Source organism: Episyrphus balteatus, chromosome 4 (assembly GCF_945859705.1).
Source record: "Episyrphus balteatus chromosome 4, idEpiBalt1.1, whole genome shotgun sequence".
Classification (NCBI taxonomy): Eukaryota; Metazoa; Arthropoda; class Insecta; order Diptera; family Syrphidae; genus Episyrphus; species Episyrphus balteatus.
Window position 1 is genome coordinate 82,116,126 of NC_079137.1, and position 23,926 is coordinate 82,140,051.

General features: G+C 30.7%; 2 protein-coding genes across 10 annotated transcripts in view; one reads left to right on the forward strand and one right to left on the reverse strand.

Annotated features, from left to right (window-relative positions):
• Window positions 1-23,926, forward strand: part of LOC129919756 (phosphate carrier protein, mitochondrial) — a 40,590-nt gene that overhangs the window by 451 nt on the left and 16,213 nt on the right. The window lies entirely within an intron of this gene.
• Window positions 3,818-19,275, reverse strand: LOC129919752 (protein phosphatase 1 regulatory subunit 16A). 9 transcript variants are annotated; one of them, XM_056000768.1, is made up of 9 exons: window positions 18,796-19,275; window positions 7,447-7,697; window positions 6,758-7,388; window positions 6,561-6,686; window positions 6,417-6,492; window positions 6,243-6,363; window positions 5,363-5,459; window positions 4,708-5,296; window positions 3,818-4,076 (listed from the first exon to the last, which is right to left on the reverse strand). In XM_056000768.1, exons 2-9 carry the CDS (start codon window positions 7,590-7,592, stop codon window positions 3,820-3,822), a joined length of 2,043 nt encoding a protein of 680 aa, XP_055856743.1. In that variant the 5' UTR covers window positions 7,593-7,697; window positions 18,796-19,275; the 3' UTR covers window positions 3,818-3,819. The 9 variants fall into 9 exon arrangements, with proteins under 9 accessions (XP_055856743.1, XP_055856751.1, XP_055856747.1 ...); XM_056000776.1 differs by lacking the exon at window positions 18,796-19,275 and adding an exon at window positions 15,465-16,047 and having other exon boundaries at window positions 3,818-3,968; window positions 4,768-5,296; XM_056000772.1 differs by lacking the exon at window positions 18,796-19,275 and adding an exon at window positions 15,465-16,047 and having other exon boundaries at window positions 3,818-4,061; window positions 4,768-5,296.

The window sequence follows — 23,926 nt, forward strand, 5'->3', positions numbered from 1 at the left end:
CTATCGATAGACTGCCTGAGAATTGGTTTATTCCATACGCCATTGGCGTAATTTATGTCTAAATCGAACCAAAAATTCGATCTGCAGTCGAGTTGCAGTCGCTACTCTTTCCTTAAATGAATTCCAATGAAAAAAATTCGCTACTTTTTGTCGAAGGATCGCTACTTTTTTAATCTCTTCTTTTTTTTTTAGACTGATTTACACACACTACAATTATTTTCTAAATGCAAAACGTCAAACCAAACTAAAATTTTGTAAAGAAATGAAGAACCAGAGCCAATTTTTTTTATTTGTGAGATATAAATAATTTTGATTGAACAAAGTAAACAAATTTTGAGCTGAGGATTGCTAACTCTTTTGATTTCCTAAACAGCCAGAAAGTATCGACTTTAGTAGTACAGGAAAGTTAGTAAAAAAACAGGCATATTGTGTAATGAAATATAGGACGGCTGAATTTTTCATATCTGAAAGAGGGGTATTAGAAAAGCTTAAGTCCTGGTTTTCGGGACAACATCCCCCTGGCGAAATCTGCCATTTTTGAAAACGCGAATCGCCCTATATCTCCAAAACTATTTGTCCTAGAGTTTAATTTATCCCGTTAATAGAAACATAATTTTTTAAAAAGTTATAGACCATCAAATTTCTAATAATTTGGTATATTTTTGAAAGTCCTGCGATGTATGAGTCGAAAGTTATTGATCTGAAAACTATAGTCTAAGTACAGGAAAGTTAGTAAATAAAACAGGCATTTTGTGAAACGAAATATAGGGAGGCTGATTTTTTTTTAATTTGAAATAAAAGTATTAGAAAAGCTTAAATCCTGGTTCTCGGGACGCCAACCCCATGGCGAAATCCGCCATTTTGAAAAACCCGAATTGTTGTTGTTTTATTTTTTTTTCGCACACAATTACAAAACTAGATTTCATATTCTATTTGCAGTGGAAAATCTGAGAATTTTACACAAAAATCTCAAAAGTTAATAGAAAACGACATAAAATTGCAGATCGAAGGATTTGTAAAAGTAGATTCGCTGTTAGTGAAACTGCCTTCACAGATATGAAGACGCCTTTAATAATGACTTTCCCTACAAAGGTCATGAAAATAGTAATTATAGCCCTCAAGACTCACTTAATTAATTTTTTTCCATTGAAAAATTAGTTGATGCTAGTCCGACTTCCATGACATGTATTTTTTTTTTTATTGGAGGCAAGTTTCTTTTTGAATTTTTTTGTAGTGGTAGTTTTTCTGGAGTGTTATCTTCAAATATTTAACACTTCTGATAATCTGTTTTACCGTTGCCTGCCGGTTTTTAGCTTTAATTTAAGCGTGCAAGCATGCTGCTCTGATCATTGCATACCTATTGGCCCACTTTTTGACTGATTAACTTCCACTTTTAATGTTTTTTCTATACATTTCGATAATGCGTGAATAACTGCTTACTAAATATAGTTAGTCTCGGCCCGTTTCTTTTATTTTCCCCATTTCCTCTTTGCTTTAAGATTTTTCCCGACAGTTTTCGTCTTTACAGGCAAAACACAATTAGATTTATTGACAGACACAATTTTGAGTTCAATTGACCGAGTATCTCAACGTTTATTAACATTTTTGCCTTTGAACCTATTGAAATGAGCCAAAAAATATGCTTGTTTTTATAAATAAATTTTTATAAATAAATTTGATATTTTTTTAAGGATCAAAACTAACGGTATACTTGCCATGTGACTTAATTGGAAAAAGTTGTTTTTCTCAAAAGATTCTACTTTTAAAATAAAAATAATAGTTTTTGAACGGTACCTGTCATTAAACAGTTTTTCTTTTATAAATTTTTTGTAAAAACAAATTAGTTTTTTTTATAAACGGCTGCTTCAACAATTTTCAAACAAAATTCCCAAAATTCTTTGTTGTTTGGATAGGTTTAATAGAAAAGGAATAGTTCTTTTATTTTATTGTGCTTAAATGTTGTTAATATTTAATAATTACTTGCTAAGTGATTTGAAATGAGCCAAAAAATATGCTTGTTTTTATAAATAAATTTGATCTAGCTAACGTATGAGAACAACGGTAAGCTTTATCATATTTTTTTTTGCCTGAACTAAGTGCAAAACTGGCTGAATGCAATGGTGCAAATGTAGCTGTCGCTTGAAGTACTTTCAAAATTTTGTTGAGAGAAAACCCTACAAAAGTAACTTGCGCTACAAGCTACAGCCACAGCTACACCAGTATTCAGGGCCAACCCAACTCAACCAACCCCACAACTGGACATCCGGGTCTGAACACCCCGAGGACGACCTAGTCAGCAGACTTTTTAAATTAAGTTTATCCATGTATAATATTTATTTATATTTTATAACTTAGTCATTGTATAAGGTTAGGCCCCCTCTGTGCCAACAAAATTTTGTATCTATCAATGTATCTTAGACATAAGTTAATTTTAAGTCAATTGTAAATAACAAGTTCAATAAAAACAAAATTGATTGTATTCAGGGGGTAAAGATGTTCTTTTATTACATATTATGTATAACAAAGATGTGTCATTGCAATACATACGAAGAGGGACTAATAGTCAGAAAACGAATCAAAAATTGAACCTATTCCGATGAGCGGCAGTGTATGTCTGTTTGTCAAAAAAAAAACTTTATTTTTTTTTTGGCATCCTGTTTTTTTGGATCCAATTAAAATTACAGTTAAACTAAAAACAAATTGGTTTTCTTTTTTTTAATATTTTGTTTATTTAGAACTTTGTTTCCGATTAAAGATTAAAGAACAGATAAGATTATAAAAATATAAATTACATTTGCTATTCAATAACACATTGGGCTACATTCTGCGTATTTATAATACGTTTTATTTATTTGTTTTTTTTTTTTAATTTAATTTTAATTCCATCGAAAACTATTGATTTCCTTTTCTTTGAAGAACAAGAAAAATATTTGTCGATTGTAAAGTTTTTAAGTTTTGTTTTGATTTATTAGTTACTCAACACACACTGTGCATTTCTTTAAAATACACTATACATACATTTTTGTAGTGTTGCATAGAAATATACTAAGTCTTGACACAAAATAAGAAGACAAATTAATAATTATTGGTTTCACATGTAATAATATGTAAATATATAATACCTTTAGTATTTTTTTTAATGTATGTATAATACTCTACAGTGTAGACTTTTTTTTGTTGTTGTTTTGTATTGTTTTTTTAAAGACATAAGGCAGTTTTGTATCTAAATAATTTAAATTAATTTTTTTTTTTGTTTTAAACTTTAAATTAATAATGCTGCTAGCTAAACCTAAATATTTTTATAAACTTATATTCTGAGTAACTTTAACAAATAAAAATTTTAAATTTAAATTTAAGTTTAAATTTATTAACAAACATGTTAAGTGATTAAGAGTTATTATGTATATATAGTGGTGGTATATATATGTTTTAATATAGTTTTTTTTTTTGTATACTGTATGGAGAGTAAGAGTGATGCATTAAGTGATATTTTCATTTTTTTATATAATATTCTCGTAAGTTTTGAGCTTTTTTTTTTGTTCAAAATTGTAGATCAATTGAATTATTTTTTTTATTACAAATATAATATTAATTAATTAATCAATATCAAATACTGTGTTATACCATTGAAGTAGAGAGGAAAAAAAGAACACACACACACTCTTATTGTTATTTGTGTACTTTGGTTGTTGTTTTTGTTTCTTTTTGTTTTTTTTTTTTGTTGTTTTTCTTATAATTTATGTATATATATTATGTAGAAAATAGAAAAAAAAATAAAACACATTGATATGCCATGTTAGAGGATTCAAAATTTCACCTTTACATAAGGGTGCAACATTTTCTTCTAGAACTCGTACTATCGCCAACAACGTCTCCGGTTATTCCACTAAACTTCGTCATAGACAAGGCTCGTAGATCCATGGAGGATGGCGATGATGTTGAGGCAGCATCTGTGCTATTGTTGGTTCCTATAACAGAACCGTTTTCGGTTAGTGCATTTGAACGCGACTGTGAGCGTTGCTTTTTCAAATTGGCTAGTGTTGCTCCCGCGTATGCATTATCTACATGATGAGTGTCTTATTTAGGATGGTAACATTTATTTTTTTTTTGTGTCGAATCGAACAAAAACAGGAACGAACAAGGATCATAACAAAACACACATACAACAATAACACAGGATAAGCGGATAATAAAACCAGCAGGCAATCGCAATGAGCAAAAACAAACAAAATAAATGAAAAATTTAAATTAGTTAAATTTCAAACAATTTAAACCAAAAAAAGCATGCAATAAAGGGATAAAGAGCTTAAATTTAAATGAATTTTTAATTACTACAAAAATGATAAAGCAATTTTGCCATAAGCAATTTAATAGTACATAATAAAAAAACGTATCTACTCTATGGGAAACAATGATAGTACAGCGTTAAAAAATGAATTTATGGTTTATTTGAAACAAAAAATAGACAATGTTTGTTACTTGATTGTCTGTAGCACATCAGACCTTCTTCATGCATTCAAAATGCACTCAATGGAATGATACACTTTGTCATTTTATTATTATATTTTGTCAACTGCTTCATGATGTGTCCAAAATTCTTTACCCATACTATCATCACTTTCCCCATCATTATATTTTTTTTTTTTTTTTTGAGACTATACATATTAAACATTGTTAATATAACGTCTTGTTGGAGCTTGTACTCACCTACAAGCACAGTAACTTGCACATTTATTTTTCCATTTTCTTTACTCGTTTGAAAAATACCTGTCGTCGCCGCTCGATTATTACCGCCGCTGCCACCAACACCAGACATCTTTTCCAAACTATTTGTAGTGTTGCCATTGGAAAAAGCTGATGTTTTCGTCATGGCCTTCATCTTGTCCATTCCACCAGTTAGTTCATCATATTCCTTGCCATCGGGTGGATAACGAGAATTTGATAAGTAAGCTGTTGAATCGATATCGTCGATGCACAATTCGTTGCCTTCTATAGCACTTCCGCTGCCATGATGGCCATTGATTAGGATCACATTGTTATTATTGGAAGTAATGTGATGGTTGTTATCTTTTTTACTGCTGTCTAGTGTCTTTGTTGGGATTTTATCTCCGCTGCCGCCCTCATTACTACTATTGGACGGTCGAAATTCAATTTTAAGCGGTGGAATTGTAGGAGTAGTACTCGTTGGCAAATGATCGTGATTATTCGTTGCATCGCCTGTTTGTTGTTTAGTCTCTAAGTTACTTCGAAGATATGTTGGAAGTATTTCTGTTGTGCTATCTGGTGTTGTAAACACCTTGAATTTAAATATAAAATATATTAATATATTCATAAAAATAACAAAATTGATTTGCCACAATACCTCTTGTGCTTGTAATCGCAGTCTTGTTTCTTCCACAGCATCCTTTTTTGTTGTTAGTGTTTTATCTCGCAAAGAAGTTCGCCGCACTGATTGTGCCCTGTTAAATTGTAATTTAAATTTCACATTAGATTTTATAATTACCGTAAAAATAAAGTAATGGGAAAAATCCATATCGAAAATTAAAAAAGTTAATTTTTGGATTTTTGACGAATTTAATTTGAAAAAATATCCTATTTTTCAATCAAAAAAGTAACCGAAAAATTTTTTGATTCTTGAAAAGTTTGGAATGCAGTTATTTAGATTAAAATCTTTTATTTAAGATTTTGTGGAAAAACTATACTTTCGTTTAAGAAAATATAGAAATATAGAATAGAAAAAAAAATATTTTTAAGATTGATTTTTCCGTAAATGACAGTAATATTGGCGAGACATAAATTTCCATAAAAACCAAATTATATTTTTCGTATGGCCTTTGAACTTCTTAATTTGAATATAGCATTAGAATAGCTCTAACGTGCAAAGTTTTTGAGATATTGAATTTTAAACGTCCAAAACACTATTTTTGTGATGTTTTGGCATGGTAATATCTAAAAAACTTGATGTAATAGAATTTTTCTGACTTCGAGCTCAGAGCACAAAAAACCATTAGAAAAATATATGTGCTTTAGTTTCTATAAAAAAAACTTTTTCACTTGTGAAATCGAACAGGGCAGAAAAAATCGAATTATGCATATTCTTTAACTTTTTACGTGAAGCATACTCAGAAGCTAAGAACCAAGGAATCCCTGTACAAGACCTAAATAATCCCAGTCCTGGTGTACAGGGCGGACGCATGGACATTGACATACGAATTTAAAAAAAAAATTTTTTTAGTGCTCACCTTGTGTTACTGCTTTGTGAACGACGTACTCGTCTTATTTGTGCATCAGCTAAACGTTTAGTTTCTTGTTCGGATTTTAATTGTTCTATTCGTTCTCGTATTTCTTGATCCTCACATATATCTACAAAAAAAAAATGTTTGTATTCGTCTATTTATTTAGGATATCTCACATACCTGAGGGTGTTTCGTCGTCTTTGTTCTTAGCATTTAAGTCAGCGCCGTATTGAGCTAACATCTCTAAAACTTCGAGCTAAGAAAAAAAATTGTTTAAACACATTTTCCATTACCACAGAATATTTACTTTAGGAAAATACTTACATGACCCCAACAAGCAGCTGCATGAACCGGTGTCCATAAGTCTTTATCAACCGCATCCACATTGACATGGTGTTCCAGTAAAAATTCCACCACTCGATTATAACCATTTGCCGATGCAATGTGAAGCTAATTTAGAATTAGAGTTTTTTTTGTTGATAATAACGCAATTAAATTTAATTGATTTTTAAGATTCTTACAGGTGTAGCACCTTGATGATCGGGATCTTCTAGGTCGCCTCCATTACTGGCCAACTCAAGTAAATCACTTAGCATTTGTTTTTCAGTCATTGATCGTGTGTCGTCGATAAGCTCTTGCGTCACTCCCCTTTTAGACATTTCCGCTTCAATGAAATCCAACGTATCCTCATCGTCACATAAATCATAGGGCATATTACCGTCAGTATTAACTGCCAGTAAATTTGCACCCCTCTCAATAAGAATCTTAACCAAATACAAATGACCACATGTAGCAGCTGCATGTAAGGGTGTCCACTTATCACTGTCCTGAGCATCAACATTAGCACCATAATCAAGTAAAAGTTTAAGCATTTCAATATTATTATCAATGCAGCATTGGTGTAATGCAGTAAGGCCATCTTCATTTGCTGCATCCGGAGTGATGCCACGTTGTAGCAGATTAGCAACTTCTTGAATGTCATTGCGACTAGCTGCTTCCAATAGTATGACACTATTCTCAAAGAAGATATGCTTTGAACTTTGTCTGCTAATGGAATGCCGATCAGTTTGATGGTTATTTTTTTGGCTGCGCTGCAATTTGAGCCATTCTTTTTCTTTCTGACGATTGATTTTTAATTGTTGTGCTCTTCTCCTACAAAAAAAAAACATAGAAGTGGCTATGTGTACTTGAAAAGAATGTGTGAACTTACATTCGTGCCAATTGGAGTCTTTCGTGTGTGGGAAGATTTTCAACAGTTTGCATTTCAGCTACCAAATCTGAGTGATCCATTTTCAATGCACTCAGTTTGTCAGCATCATCCGGCCTTGGCCGATGAACAAGAATTCCTTTAACCATTTTTAAAAGGCATCAATTCTCAGAACCACCCCAACAACAAAAGGTTAAAGCAATTCTTTTTGATTTGTCCAAAGCCCACAAACACACATGTATTATGACTTGTAACTGAAAAAGAAATACAAAATTTATTAGAAGCAAATATTTTTATTACGAATTATTAATTCACTGTCAACTTTGTGTACACGAAAATGTATATAACACCTAGGTACTAACATTACCTGTTTACTTCGATCATCGAAAGAAATGAACAAAATAAAAAAAAAAACTTATAACTTAAAGATAAGATAATAAAATTGAAAAATTTTCATTTACCCACTGACTATAAGTAGATATCACTAGTAAGCTGTCGGCAATATACTTTTATAAGAAAACTTGCAAAAAAATAAAAACCCTTTAAAGGTTTATGACAGCCTCAATAAAAAACTAAGTAATGGTCTTAATAGCAATTTTATTTTATTTTATGTTAACAGATAATAAAGTATGAAAACATTGCGAACCTTCATAAATAATATAGGTTTTTTTTTTGCTGTAGGACTTGAAGCTACTAATTTTTCTATATTTTTTTGTATGAGCTCTTGAATGTCGCAAATTATATTTCTAATATCAGTTACGTGATGTGAGTGATAACAGCACAGCAATTTTTTGGTTGGGACAGCAGTATGTGTGCTGTGTGACCAATTTATTACTGAATAAAAGGGAAGTCGTGCGTATGGATGAATGATGCCAATACACATATTTATGAATATACTTAACATCAGTGTGACATTAAATCAATAATGAAACTACACTCGTACCATGTGATGTATTAAATAGAAAAGAAAACAAAAAAATATATTAATTAGTTGAGAGAGATTAGGGGTAAATACAAAAAAAAGTAGTAACAATGCTTGAGGACTTTAATGATGTTAACAGAACATACAAAAACAAAAAAAATTGATCGACTGCAAACGAGTAGGGTGATACATTTAGCTTGAGTTGAAAAAACACTTAATGGCACTAGGGGCGGTATATGTTGGTTTTTAAATGCATCAATCACAGTTGGGAATGACGGTAAAAGTTTTGTGATTTTTTTTGTTTGTGTTGTAGTTTTTAATTCATCTCTCAATCAATAAAAGCTGACAATGCAATACCAATGGGAAAGAAAACAATTCAATTACCTGATGCTTTTGCAAAAAGCAAAATAAAACTAATTGTATTTTTATTTGCTCTTGATAGTTACGAGTATAATTTGTTAAGGTTAATATTTGTTTCTTTTTTTTTCTATATAGTTTAAGAATATTGTTAAGGGAAACTTGAAAATAATTTTCAATGGGAGAAGGTTCCTTAGGTCATGGTCATATCGTAAGGTATCAGCGTAGGCTTTATTTAATTAAAATATCCCTTTTAAAGGTTAACAAAGAGATAGAAAAACATTTATTGCGCATTTCTTAGCTTAGATACAAACAACACGCTGTGCGACACTTGACAAGTAAATACAAATTGACATTTTTTTTCTTAATAAATGCCTTCGTCTTAAGAAAATTAACGGCAAGATGACACTTATTAGATTTGTTATTTTGTTTATTATGTATACCGAAGGTTAAATTTGTTTTGGAAAGAATTTATTAAGAACAATTTTATGATAATTGAATTCCAATACTAAACGAGTTAAGAAAATTTGTAGATTATGTGATATTAAATTTCTATTATCAAAACAATTTGATTGATTGATTGATTTTTGGAATGTAATTTGCACTGCGACCTGTAAGAACTATTGAGTCCATCTTTAAAGCTGGCTGAGTTTGTTACTCATATTACAGCTCCTCCTGTAATTTAATTTTCTTCGAGAAATTGGGTATTTTGGGTACAGTGTAATTGTTCCTTTTCGGCCAGGTAGGAACCAAGGTGATTGAATCTTTAGTGTATTAGTGCATTGCAACTGCCTTGTCTGGTTTTTGTTCATGTTCAAGGCAGAATCTAAATGTTGACGTGAAAAGAACAGTGATTATCCTGAGGTTGTCATAGTTCCCGAGAAGCATTTTACCCTGTCTCAGTTTAGGTAGTTTGTCCAGTCTTGTGCTCTTCTGATCTCTTCCTCTTTTTATTTTGTTTTTAATAATGTTTTCTCCTTTCTGCAATACGGTTGGAATCCTTTTAAATGGGAAATTGCTCACGTTTTTGCTAAGGAGTCCGCCTCCTCAGGCCCACGTTCCCCGTGGAGTGACTTTGTTTATCTTATCAAGTTCGTTGAGTTTTCCTATACACTCCAATACTAGCTTGGATTTGATTTCGTAGGACTTTAGTGCTTTCAGGGCAGCTTGACTATTAGACAGAATCGGAGAGTTTTTACCTGTCGGAAGCACACTCAAAGCATGATTCGTATGAAAAAGGATACCCGGCTAGGGCCGGATGGCAATTTTTTTGTTCCTTAATCTTAATCGTAATGAAAACAAAAAACAAAGTATGTTATTCATGTTTGAAGCTGTAGTAAAAATTATTTTTTTAAATTATTTTATAAAAAAATATAAACTAATTATGAGTCTGACAGAATACAGGTGGTTTTTTCTTTCGTCCATAAAGAATCACTTTCATCAAGAAGTGCATCTCACCTTAGCCAATTGTATTTGGCAGAAAATTTTCGAATCTTTCAATGCTTGCAATCAAAAATCACGTATATATCTTATAAGACACTAGGTCACTAGGCCTTGACGGTTCGTTGCGTTTGTAGAAACGTTAGAGTTTAAGAAGCAATATTTTAAAGCATATTAATCTTAATTTTTAAACATTTTTAAAAATCATTCATAGATACGGACATATTTTTGGCCACAATGGACAAGACTTGGGAAGTTCGTTAATTAAAACTTTTTCTTGTCGAATGAAATTAAACAACGTAAAAAATTTTAAAGTGTATCTTCTCAAATAAATCTCTTGCAGACACATAGGCAATAATGCAGCCACTTCGATTGTTAAGTGAAGGTTCTCTGGTATGAGGCAGTCTTTCGTAGAACAAATAATGATTGAAACTCCCGCGTAAATGGCCGAACAACAAAATGTTCTTAGGGACACAATTGATTTAGAAATAAATAGTCATTGTTTCACCAAACCGACAGGTGGTGGAATGGAGTTCAAACACTTCAATAACAAATCCCTTTTGCCTTTTTAAATAAAATAACAATTTTGTCCTACCATTGAAACAAGAATAATTTCTTGAGAAAAATATTTATCATCCTGTATAACTACACTCACCGGCACAATTATTAATCACCCACATTTGCTGTCTCAAAATGTGTGGTTTTGATAAGTAAAGGAATGTCTTGTTATTTTGACCATGAATCAAAGAGTAACGATTTCGTGACATTTGATCTCTATGTGGGCAGGTCAAGGCTTATCACAAAGCTGTTATGAAATTGCTGCAGCAAACCACTCAGGCTCGTACCCGTCTTGTACAATACGAAAAAGAGAGAAAAATATCGTAAACCATATTGTTCCCACATCATCCTAGGTTAAAACTTCATTTCGACAAAGTATATATAAACTGTAGGTACTATTGAACAGTTGAAGCATCTACTTTTCTCAGAAGAGAGTAAAATAACATAGGACCAGATGGTTATACGTGTATTATAGTTTGGTGCATGTGCCAAAGCTGGAACAGTGGAATAACAATATGTATTTACTTAAATCGGAGAATAATTGGGTGGGAAGTTATTAATGTCTGCGAGTGTATTTTCTTAAAGTTGAATTTTGTTTCGCATTGAAAAGAACAAGTGACTTGTCTGATTAGGTTCAATTTCAAACAAGAAGTGTGATGAGCAATGTTTTTGTATGCTCTTTTTTTGTTAAGTAAAATAGGTCGATTAAGTAACTCATTAATTTTTAAACAACCTAATAATTTATATTCAATCACAAAATCTTAACATCAAACAGAGAGTGAGAAGGAGTTAAACTGTCATGAATAACCACTTCAAATATCATTAACCCTAACTGTATTCAAAAACTTACTTCTAAAGTACCCATATGTTGTTCAAACAACATGACTTTAACACACAATCAAGGCACTACATGATTTATTCTGACTTAAGTAGGTAATTTAAAATGCCCTCAAAGGAAATGCCAACTTTGCATCTGATAAATTTTCAAACGAATTCGCATACATTACACTATTCCTACCTTCGTTCGTTCGACTTCCAAGGATATTCACAGATGTAAGTAAGTAAGTAAATAAATTGCAACTTTAGTCCTTTTAGCCCAGTCGGGATGTACAAAAAATTAAGCTGAAATGGAAATAATTAGATCGTGCAATTTTTTTTCATAGGATGATAGAGGGGATAACTGGGAGCTTAAAATCAGTTTTTCGGGAAAATCGACCTAGTGCTTAAGCCGCCATCTTGGATTAAAGGAAAAACACGTTTTAGTGAATAACTCGGCCATTTTTGATTTTTGACAAAAATTATATATGTAAAACTTGTAGAAAATTTTATTTTCTATAACTTTTGTCTTAATAAATTTTTCTATATGACCTATATTTTTCGAGTTAATTTGAAAAAACTATACCCCTACTCAGCTTAAACTTTATACCCGCTTTGATTATAGATTTTAAGATCAACGCAATATGGGAGTGTTTTTATATGTTTTTGGGGATGATAAATCTAGTTGCAATGTTAGTTTTTGCAAATTCATGAAATTTTATAAACAAAAGGAACTATCTCAAAATCGGTAAGTGTCGTTTTAAACAAAATTGGTAAATATTATAACTGATGTCTAGCAAGACAAGCAAGTTTTTGAATTTTTCAAATCGGTTCATTAATGCCTGAGATATGACCAATTGTTTATAATAAAAGCTTAAAAGAGAGAGTGAGTTATAAACAATTGGTCATATCTCAGGCATTAATGAACCGATTTGAAAAATTCAAAAACTTGCTTGTCTTGCTAGACATCAGTTATAATATTTACCAATTTTGTTTAAAACGACACTTACCGATTTTGAGATAGTTCCTTTTGTTTATAAAATTTCATGAATTTGCAAAAACTAACATTGCAACTAGATTTATCATCCCCAAAAACATATAAAAACACTCCCATATTGCGTTGATCTTAAAATCTATAATCAAAGCGGGTATAAAGTTTAAGCTGAGTAGGGGTATAGTTTTTTCAAATTAACTCGAAAAATATAGGTCATATAGAAAAATTTATTAAGACAAAAGTTATAGAAAATAAAATTTTCTACAAGTTTTACATATATAATTTTTATCAAAAATCAAAAATGGCCGAGTTATTCACTAAAACGTGTTTTACCTTTAATCCAAGATGGCGGCTTAAGCACAAGGTCGATTTTCCCGAAAAACTGGTTTTAAGCTTCCAGTGATCCCCTCTATCATCCTATGAAAAAAAATTGCACGATCTAATTTTTTCCATTTGAAATGTTTAATTCTACTGGGCTATTTTCGTTTATTGAATTTTGTATAGGATTAGATTATTTGTGTGTACCTACTCTGAATATATATCTTCTATCAGTTAAACTGAAAACACGAAACCCTTTTACTTCTACATAAGTGAGTTTTTTTTTATAAGAAGAATAAAAAAATGATGTAATACAGCTGGTTGTATTTTGTATTCGTTTTGTTTTAAGGAAAAAACAACACACACATGACTTCATTCTCTACAAAAAACAACAATATTGTAAACCAATCTCTTTCCTCCCTTCTGCTGATGCCATCCAATAACATCCCAAGGCTGTCTTCATCATCTTTATCATCATCATCATTATTATCATCATCTCTTTGTTTGTTTTCCTCGCTTTGGGTCGTTTATATATTTTTATTCTATCTATCACATATATTCATTTTAAATAGTTTAAATAGAATCGAACCCAAGATTGATGGAAAAATAAAAAAACCTTAAGTTTATATTCTTTTGTTGAACAAAATATCTGTTTTGCACGAGAAAAACAAACATTTTGATAAATCAATCATATATTTCTACGTAAATTGCAAGCCTTTCATATGTGTGATGTATGGCGTTAGGTAAGAAGTGTTTCAATTGATTCACATTTAACGCTTTGTTATTAAAATTGATTTGGTTCATAAGTGTGTGACATAGGACAACGTACTCCTTGCACTTGATAAATAATTTCTCGATGTTATACATTTTTATTTTTTTTTTTTTTTCACAGAAAAAAAAAAAACAAAGTTCTCTAAGTTCAAACGAATGTGGGTTGAAGGTTATTTACAAAACAGAAAAAAATATTACACAATCAATCATTTTTTTTTTTTTGTTAGAAAAAAAAAGCCCAAAAGGTAATCTAAAGATATGTTTTTAATGTAAACGACATGTCTTCAAGGTCCCAGAGGAATTGATTTAGTTTCGGGTCGAAACCCTGTCCGATTGAATAATTTATTGGATTAACATTAAAGTGTATCCAATATTTGAATATACTAGGTACGGCAAACTTATGCTCTTTCAGATGAAATTCACCCAAAAACTAAAAAAAAGAATAACAACCAATAAAAAGATTATTTATTTTATCCTTAATTTTGTTTATACAAGTTTGATAAGATATTCCAATCTGTTGGATTGAAAAGGTCCGGAAATACATAAATCTAAAATTGGCCGGAACAATTACCAATAAAGCCAGCCGTACCCACAGAAAAACACATTCGTGTTTCCTTTTTCGTTTTTCTTTTTTTTTATCGTATTTGGTAACTTGATGAAAGCACCACCAAAAAAAAAAGTATCGACTTCAAACACAAAAATTTAATGGGGTTATCCTCTACCAGCTGAACTGAACCCAATTGAATTGAACTTTAAGTGATGCTTATATTCAAGTTCACTGAACCCTTATAACTTGATTGTCCGGAAGTTGTTTTTCCTTCCCTCTGGCAGACCTAAAATAAACCGAACGAGCAAATATTTTTTTATAAAATACTCCTCAGGGGTTAGTGCCCCCGTCGTACCCACACTTCACATTAAATGAGTCGTTTTTTTTATAATTCACCAATTTACCCTTTTTTTACAGGGGTCCTTAATCACAGCCTACACAACACCCCGAAATGGGTCAAATATTACATAAACAATGCAAACTATTTGTACAGGCAGCCCCCATACACATGACACACGAACGAAACAGAGGCGAACAGAGAGAACATGAATGGGGTTTTGGTTCTGGTTTCGTATCAGAAGAAATCGCAAAGCGTGTAAACCATCAATTAAGCTTAAAATAGGGCAACGATACAAAACAACAAAAGTGACTAAAAATCAATATTGTATTTGCATTTCAAGTAACACTCTCTCTTCTCGCGCCGTGGTCGGGTCGGGTTGGGTCGTCGTCGTCTTCGTCGACGTATATCCACCATAATGAACAGGTAATCTCAGCCCAATTAGTAGGTAAATCCTGAGAATTATTTTCTCGTTTATGTACACGTAAATGTGCCAAGCTGCCAAGTGCCACCCTGACAAAATAATGAAAAATAAAAAAAAAAAATTGTAATATCCTTCCCGGATAGCATTACCTTGCCCTGAATTGCAAAATAATATCCAGGGTAGTTTGTCAACTAAAAAAAATAAAAAAAAAATTCACTCTCGATTCGCCCTAGGACGTTGCCAGTTTGCCTTTGCCTTTCACCCTTGCTTTGGCATCGCCATCAACATCATTACATGGCCCCAAAAACAAATTAAGGGAAGGCGGCTTGGCTCTTCTTTCCTTTCCTATGTACCTTTGCCAGAGTTTGAGTGTCTTTTGCCACACACAAACATCCACCTAATTTGTACCTCATAATTTGCAATTGACAAATTGATTAGCTTTAGGGTATTACGTTATGAGAAATATTAATTTGTTTTTTTTATTATTTTTTTAACTTATCTTATTCAAACAACTCACAGGCTAAATTTAAGGCTTACACATATTCCTAGCGAATTTCAATTCAACCGGTATTTCCGGATCAAAACAAGTCTGACTGAATCCATTCCATATTTTAGTTTAGTATGGGTGTTTCGTTTGGATTGGTTTGGTTTTGGTACCAGGCCAGGCAAGCCTTGCTGCTTTAAACTTTTCCTCTCAACGATGTGTATTTAATATTTTTTTTCTGTTTTTATTTCTCACACAGGAATGAATGTGTTGCTTTTTTTTTTGATTTTTTTAATCAATGTTTTCTCCTTAATTAAAAAACAAAAATCAAAAAGGAATCACAATATTAAGTTAAGCTTTCATTTTTTGCAAATTGATATTAAATAATTTTATAAAAAATTGTTGATGGTTGTGAACGGTGAGGGCGATCGCCACCGTCTTGCACTTTCCATACTCAATTGTTGTTGGCATTGAGCAAAACAAAAATCGTGAACATTAGAGATTGGTTGTTGATTTTTTTTTTTTGTATTTTGTATGAGAGTTAACAGTACACATAAAAGTAATGACACGTCCGAAAGAAACCATAGAAGACCGTGAACCACCTTGCGTGTGGATAAAGTGGAAGTAACTGCCGCTAGGTTGGAAAATGTTTATCGGAGTCTACCTATTCTACTACTACAGTTACATTGAATGCAAACAAAAAAAAATGTAAAAGAGTGTTCAGAGATGTGAGGAATTTATGTGTGTGTGTTTTTTTTTTTTTACCTTTTCTTATGTTATCTTTTAAAAATATAATAGAAAATAAGTTCTCTTAGGTTTTGCCCTTAGACTCGTAGTAATAATTTTTATATTTTTGAGGAGGTTTTAAATAAGAATTTGTGTTTAAGCTTATTTGTTATTAAATATTTAAGAAGAAGAAAAAAAGGGAAACAAAATTTGTTTATGTTTTATGGACTTGTTGAAATTCTAATTTGTTGTTTTTGTTTTGACCTGTTGTCCAAAATACAGTACCCAATACTATAGGTGAAAGTAAATGTTTAAGTTTTAATAGTTTTGATTGCTGTTTCAAAGTCAAAGCTTTTGAGGTTCAAATTTAAAGAAATTCGTCTTTTAAATTGAATCCCTTTAAACCTCATTATCCAACAATGAAAAGCGAAAGTAAGTATGAAAATAACAAAAGTTGTGTTTTTTCTTACACTCAGTAGCTACTCATTTTTTATTTTATTCGCAAAACAATAATAAAAATTACACAAGTAAGTATTTGTTTTTATTGTTTTTCGAATAAAATAAAATAGCTACTGAGTTGTAGAAAAAACACGCCTATAATCATAAAGAATTCTCATTTTAAGTTTTCTACTTACAGTTTCAATGCTTGGAAAGGATAAAGACTTTGAAATGCGAAAGTAAGTATTAAAATAACCTTATCATAAAGATTTCTCAATTTCAGTTTTCTACTTACAGTTTCAATGCATGGAAAGGATAAAAACTGCCCATCTGTCAAAAGCCCATTTATGTATGTTATTTAAAGAAATAACCAACAACCACCAAGAAGAAGACACCTATGAGGAAAAAATGACAATGCACATCATATAGAATGGGGTAGTATTGAATCAAAGAAAAGGGTAAGGTTTTATTTATTTATTTATGAAATAAATATTCATAAAACTTTAATTTCAAGGAATCATGTCTTCAAATATGCGCTTTGAATAAGGCCAAATTTAGCAGTTCCATCACATTTTCATCAAAGAATTCTTAACTTGAAAAATACGTACGAAAAAAAAAAGTGGTGCGCTCTTATAACCGCAATAAATAAAGTCAATAAAATCGGATACATTCTTTGGGCCAATTTTTAAACCCACACGAAGGAAATTTTAAATGAAAATCAATTGTCAACGGATTAAATTGTATGTCTGTCGCCATTTAAAACGGAAAAATTTTTTGACCTGGGGGAGCAACTATGTAAATTATATGTTTTTGGTTAGCTGAATCATGTCAGGTTTTTGAGGTAATCTAAAAAAAAATATCACGACACACAAAAAAAAGTTCTGATCTGGGAGTACCAATATGTTAATTCTTTGGTTTTTTTTTGTTCGCTGACACTGAATCTAAAATCCATTTCACCTCATCACGTCAGGTTTTCCAGATAACCTCAAAAAAGAGGGTTTGAGGTTATCTTGAAACCTGACGTGATAGAGAGAGCGTTAAAAAAAAAACGTACTTAACATAGTCGTACCCACAGGTCAGAATTTTTTTTTTTTTTGTGGGAGCTTTGACAATCCAAAAAATACTGTGTGACAGAAAAACAAAAAAAGTGTCAACCTGGTCGTTAAAACCGAATCCGAAGTCCGTTTCACTCGATCACGTCAGATATTCTAGATAACCTCAAAAGTGCACACCTCAAAAACCTGACGTGATGACGAGTTTTCGAAGAAGATGTTTCTAAAGTTATCCAAATTCTAAACCAATGTAATGAAATTCAGTAATAAATTCGTTAATAATGTGTGCTGTTGAAAATTGTTGAATGTACAGAAATCCAAAACAAGTCAACCATTTTACAAGACAATTTAGTTCTAACAAAAATGTTTGCAATAAGATTTTGTCTTCTTTCGTTTTGCTATGAAATGAGAACTAAGAACTAGCCACAATGTTGCCCTCTCACTACTTTTCTATTGAATTTGTGATTTTTGTTTTGGAAAAACACTTTGACGCAAATGATTGTCATTTTCGCTGCAAATTAATCGAAAGCGCAAAAAAAAATTAATTATTAACAACATTTAACTATAATTTTTCCAATACTGGATGCAACCATTTGGAGGAAAAGACTCGATATGTACAATGTACATACGTAATAAAATTTAGTAAAGCCATCGTTTTGTTCCTGCAAATTAGTATTTGTAAATAAATTATTTTCTGAATTTAATATATCAATAACAAATAAAATCGACTAATCCGCTTTCCATGAAAAACAACCAATCAAAATTAGACTTGAATAATTTTATAAAATAAAAACCCATCTACGAACACTTTTCTGTTACCTTACCAACCACCAATACCTCTCAATATTAACACTAGCACCAACTGCAAGTGCCTTCCATTAACAACATTTTGACACTTGTGAGGTAGGTGCCATTCACACAGCTGTACAATTCACCACAGATTAAATTAAAAGAAAAGCAAAAAAAAAAAGGCTGCGAATTGGAGAGTATAACTTGGAATGGTTGACTATATAGTCAAAATGCGTGTTTCCATTTGTCCATTAGAGCATGACATACATGAGAAATGGAAAACACTCTAAAAAAAAAATTATATTTTTTAACAGAGCTTTTGCACACCTTTAGATCTCTTGTATGTTGTTCATTTATTTTTCGTTCGTTCAGTACTTACCTAATAATATGCTATTTCCATAAATTGATAATCCATATTTTATTTAATATTTTTTTATAATTATTAATTTTCTTGTATTTGTCAAGCCAAACAGCGACAGCAGCAACTGCTGTAGCAATGATATTCTGTTTATCTATTTATGTCTGGCGGTTTGTATAAACGACTCTTGCTACAGCTCTTCCACATTATTCTCACACCACACTAACAAATTAGGTTATAAAAACTTAGGGCTATGTTATTAATCGAATATCTCTTCCTCCCCATACACCACATTTTTCGAAAGATTAAAATGTATGAAAATGCTCTTTATTTTTCAAACAATTATTGTTGGCATATCTCTAAAACAGCACGTAAACATGGGCAAATTTATTCTTTCACTTAACACGGAATAAAAAAAAAGTAGGAAAAAAAAAACACAAAAAAAAAGAAAAGACACAGAAAGGCGAGTGAAAGAATCCAATATCGTTCGACCATCCAATTCGATATCTAAAACAGCACTAAGTAAAGAGAGAGAAAAATGTCGGCGCTCTGATCGGCGGTGATCTTGCCGACAGATTGATGATGATCTTGGGGAGCAAAAACATAACACAGCAACTACAACAACATCTATTCAATGTAAAAGCGAAAGCAAGTCGATTTAACAAGTGCGATGTCCGCTTTGCTTTAACAAAAAAAAAAAGTCAAACGTTTGAAGATTGGTTGGCTAGACAGAAAAGATTGACCATGATGATGCATGCTGGGTTAGGTAGGGAGTAATCAAAAGGTTTTTTATGTTTTCGTCACAATTCAGGAATCCCATTCCTTTGTGATTTTTTTTTATTTTTTTGCAATGAATCGTTTCCGGTGCATGGCGTTCGTTGTATTTAAAAAAAAAAGTGTTTTGTGTGTGTAAATAAAATGCTTTGGTTAGTGACAAGTATTGGTTTTGTTAAAATTCACAATGCAGAAGAATTCTGTTGTCAGATTGGATAAGAGTGTTTCAGTAGATCTAGTAAAATAGAACAAAAAACCGAAAATATTCAACCGGAAGCTAAAAGCAGAAAATGAAAAATCGCATTATGTATTTGTACACTAAAAATGTGATTCTGTTGTCTAATCACCACGTAACTTCTCTTATTTTTGACTTGCAATCTATGAAATATTTCCACTTACCGATTTCAATAATCAACTAAATCTTTGTTCTTAGCACTCTACGTTTGTCTGAAAGCATTATGGTGAATGTTCTATGTGTTTTATTTTCTACAACATTTTTGAGTATTTTTTAATGAAGCGAATCCTTCCCTGTTTTTTTTGGAATGAAGGTACAAATAAACAAAACTCTTTCTAAAATTCTCAAAAACCAAGTTTTTTTTACGATTATTTTCTTTATACCTAATATACGTCGATAAGCCATAACAAACGACCGAGTCTTGCATTGATTTTCTCTATAAAGAGCACTGAGAGTTTGTTTTTATTTTGTAAACAAAAAACAAATCAAACCCCCCAAATAAAATGCTTAGCCGAAAACTGATTGTTTGTGGTGTAGCAAATTGTTGTTTTGTATTTGTTTTGATTAAAATAAAGTATTTTAAGTTGCAAAGTATCTTTTATAAAATAGGTACTTTTTTTTAGATTTCATTAAAGCTAAAATGTGACGTAGTGGTGATTATTTTTAGAATATAAACAAAATTTTATTACAGAAGAGTTATTACTTCCGTGAAAGTTTTGAATATTTTGACTTATAGCTTTTTGAAAGATGCACATTTTCAAAAGTTAGCCTTGAGAAGTAAATTAGTGTTGAGATTTGTAAGGAAAGTGCAATACCAAAAACGAATAAACGATACACTGTAATCAGACACAAATTAAATTTTCCTTTGAATTTTCGGTATCGTACTTATGTTGATAATTCTAATATGTATAAACAGGAACATTTGATTCTGTTTAAAGACGATGATAAGATTAAAAAATTAATTAAAATTCAGTTCGACTTAAGATGGTAGATATTTGTGTAGATATTTAAATTTCTGTAATCACAAAAAAAGTTCTAATTTAAGTTTGCCTGATTGATAGAAGTTATTAACAAAAATGGGAAAAAATAATTCATTATATTTCGATGAAGGTAGATAATAATCAAATTGCTCGTGTTTATCAAAACAAATTTTTGTGTACACGACGTTCTAAAGTTTTTTTTTGACAAATTTATCTGTTCTGTGGGAACAAATGTGTTTGTCTGTTTTTGCGGATGTAATTTGTATGGTTTGTTAATTAGGATAGTTTATGAATTTTGTTTAGATAAAACAATAATTTTGATAGTCTTATCTTCACAGTTTTCCAGGTGTTTTTAAAAATGAATTATGCTATGTCTTCGATGTATTTTTTGTAACTAAGCGCCATTTCCTGATTTGAATAAGAGCTTATATTCAACATACATTATTTGAGTTTGCAATCAGCTATAATCTGAACAAGAATAGTTTTAAGATATGTTCCACTTCATGCCTTCTTGTGCATGAAAAAAACAAGACAAGTTTAGAGTGTTTACAAGACTTTTTTTCGTAGTCGATATAAACATGTACAAATATCAATTTTTGATTATCTGCACGCATAAGTCTGCCTCGAGGTTTTTAACTCTGTTTTATCTTGTACCATTTGCGGTTATGGTGAACGATCTTATATCTCAAACATTTCATTTGTCCACCTTATATACTTTAGCCATCTCTAACTAACCAACAATGCTTTTCAAAATTTAATGACTGCCAGTCCTTCTGGTTACGCGACCAGCCCACTTCCATTTCATGTCTAGAGTCCGAAACTAAGTAGCCCTACAAGCAGACTTTGTTACTCCTACTCCACCTACTAATCCTAATAATACTTCTTATACTATTTTATAGAAAACTCGTCAGTGCATCAATCTAGATAATTTCGTATTTCTCTTTAAACTATAAAAAAAATTTATTTTGCATACCATTTAACTCTACTTCTACTGACGTGATAAATTTTCTTCTCTCTCAAAAAATTTGAAGACAAACGATTTATTCGCTAATTCAAGTTGACTCCACTACGGAATTATTTGCGTAGTGGTCAGTCAGTTAGTATTAAAAATTAGGAATGTGTAGCACTTAAAAATCATTAAATTAAAAGTTGCTCCACACGTGCAATAATAATTTTTTGTATGTAAGGGCTACAATTTTTTAATTAACTGGCTTTTTTTTTAATATGAACAAGTTTAAATTGTTTAATTTAGTTAATATAATTGAATTAAAAATGCACACAGATTCTATAAAAAAATATTTGATCTTTAAATTAGTTCTGTTTTGAAAAGCTCCTTTCTATTGACAAAAACATATAAGGTGGCATATTTTTCTTTGTAGATTTACTGTATAAAATGAATCAGGGTGAATGTGTGTTTTTTGTTGTTGTATGACCCTCAATTTCAAATGAGTTGTACAAATTTAAAAACAAAAATTGCTTCACACGCATACACAGATTTATGATTACATAATATAAAATAGATAAGTAACTTATATCTTCCACACTTGACTGATTTGAAAATTAAATATATACCTTAAATACTTTTAAATGTTAATGATTGATAAAAATAATCGCATTTTATTGAACAACTTTTTATTTTCTTAAATCAGTACACCGTGAATAATGGTAATGATTTGTTACAATCAATCATTTTAACTGCAAAAAAGCCTTCCAGAGTATCATTGTAATGAATGAGTCCTAATCCGTTCGGACTCGTCAAAATTTTGATTACAAAACTCAACAAAAATTCTTACAAATTACATGGTTTGAGAGTTAGTTCTTCATGCAAAGCACTGAGTTCCAAAATGCAGTATTTTTTCTTTTTCGAATCCAAATTAAGATTATGTTGCACTTTTCTCTTAAAAGTTTTGGGCATTGTTATACATATCTGCTTATAATTAGATTTTTGCTTGTAAACATTGCCAATTTGACTTAATTATCAAAATCTTTTTCAAATATTGTCATAGTTTGGAGTTCAAAAATATTCTTGGGAGATGACTTTACATGCTTAACTGTTTAATCAGTGCATAGCAGTATTAAAGCAGCATATGCTTCAGTGCTTTATCAGTTTTTGACGAAAACAAAACAAATCTCTGAGATTTTGGGTAAATAAGGTAAATTATTGATTGAAGAGTATTGAAATGTCAATAAAATCGTTGTGCTAAAATTAAATTAAAAATACTTAGCGGATAACATGCTCGGCACATTGTTTATGACACGTACATCGAATCGAGATCTATATTAATTCAATTTTTTTTTTAGGAATTTTTTTGATGGAATGTAAAAGAGGGATCATGTCCTTAGATTCAGTAGAGTTACTATTTAACATTTAAGGTAGAATTCTATTAAATTAACTATTAGTTATTTGAATTAAATTTGCTATGTATTGTTTGTTTAACTTATCCAGTTTCTTAAAAAAATCTAAATAAGAATTTTGAAAGAACAGTAGAACTCTGAGAGAATGTTCTAATTTAATTTATGTTTTTGAGTCAATTATATCAACATTAATATGTGTCCAATTATTAGTTTAAAATAAATTTCTGTAGTAAAATACAGTTTGTGAACTTTGCCATTCCTTTTACACCAAAAATCTGTTTTGATTGTGGACATTTAGGTATGCATCTCAAATAAGTTTAAGATACCCAAAATAAAATTATGATTTTGAACCAATTTCTTGCATGTAGATCTATCTACAATCTACATAATTTAAACATAGAAAAACATCTAAAACAAATGCAATTTTATTTTTGTTTGTATATAAAGTATAAGTTCATTCCATTGTTACTACTATTTATCAGACTTAAATAGTAATAACATTACTTGTATGTTTTGGTTATTTGATTACATTAATTTTTTTTTGTCTGTTTGTTTTAACAAAACACAATAATACATAATATTACTATTATATTAATAACCCTGCGTTTTGTATTATCTTCTTATATAATTTTGTTAGTTTCTCTAGTTTAAATAATAATACAAAAAGTGTAACCAAAAAATAATCTAGAATTTTTACTTTTTTTTTAATATTACATAATAATTTTTTTTTTGTTTGATAAATTTAATAAATCTGATGGTCGATGAGGGATATTGTTTCTCCTATATTTATATATATTTTTTGGATACA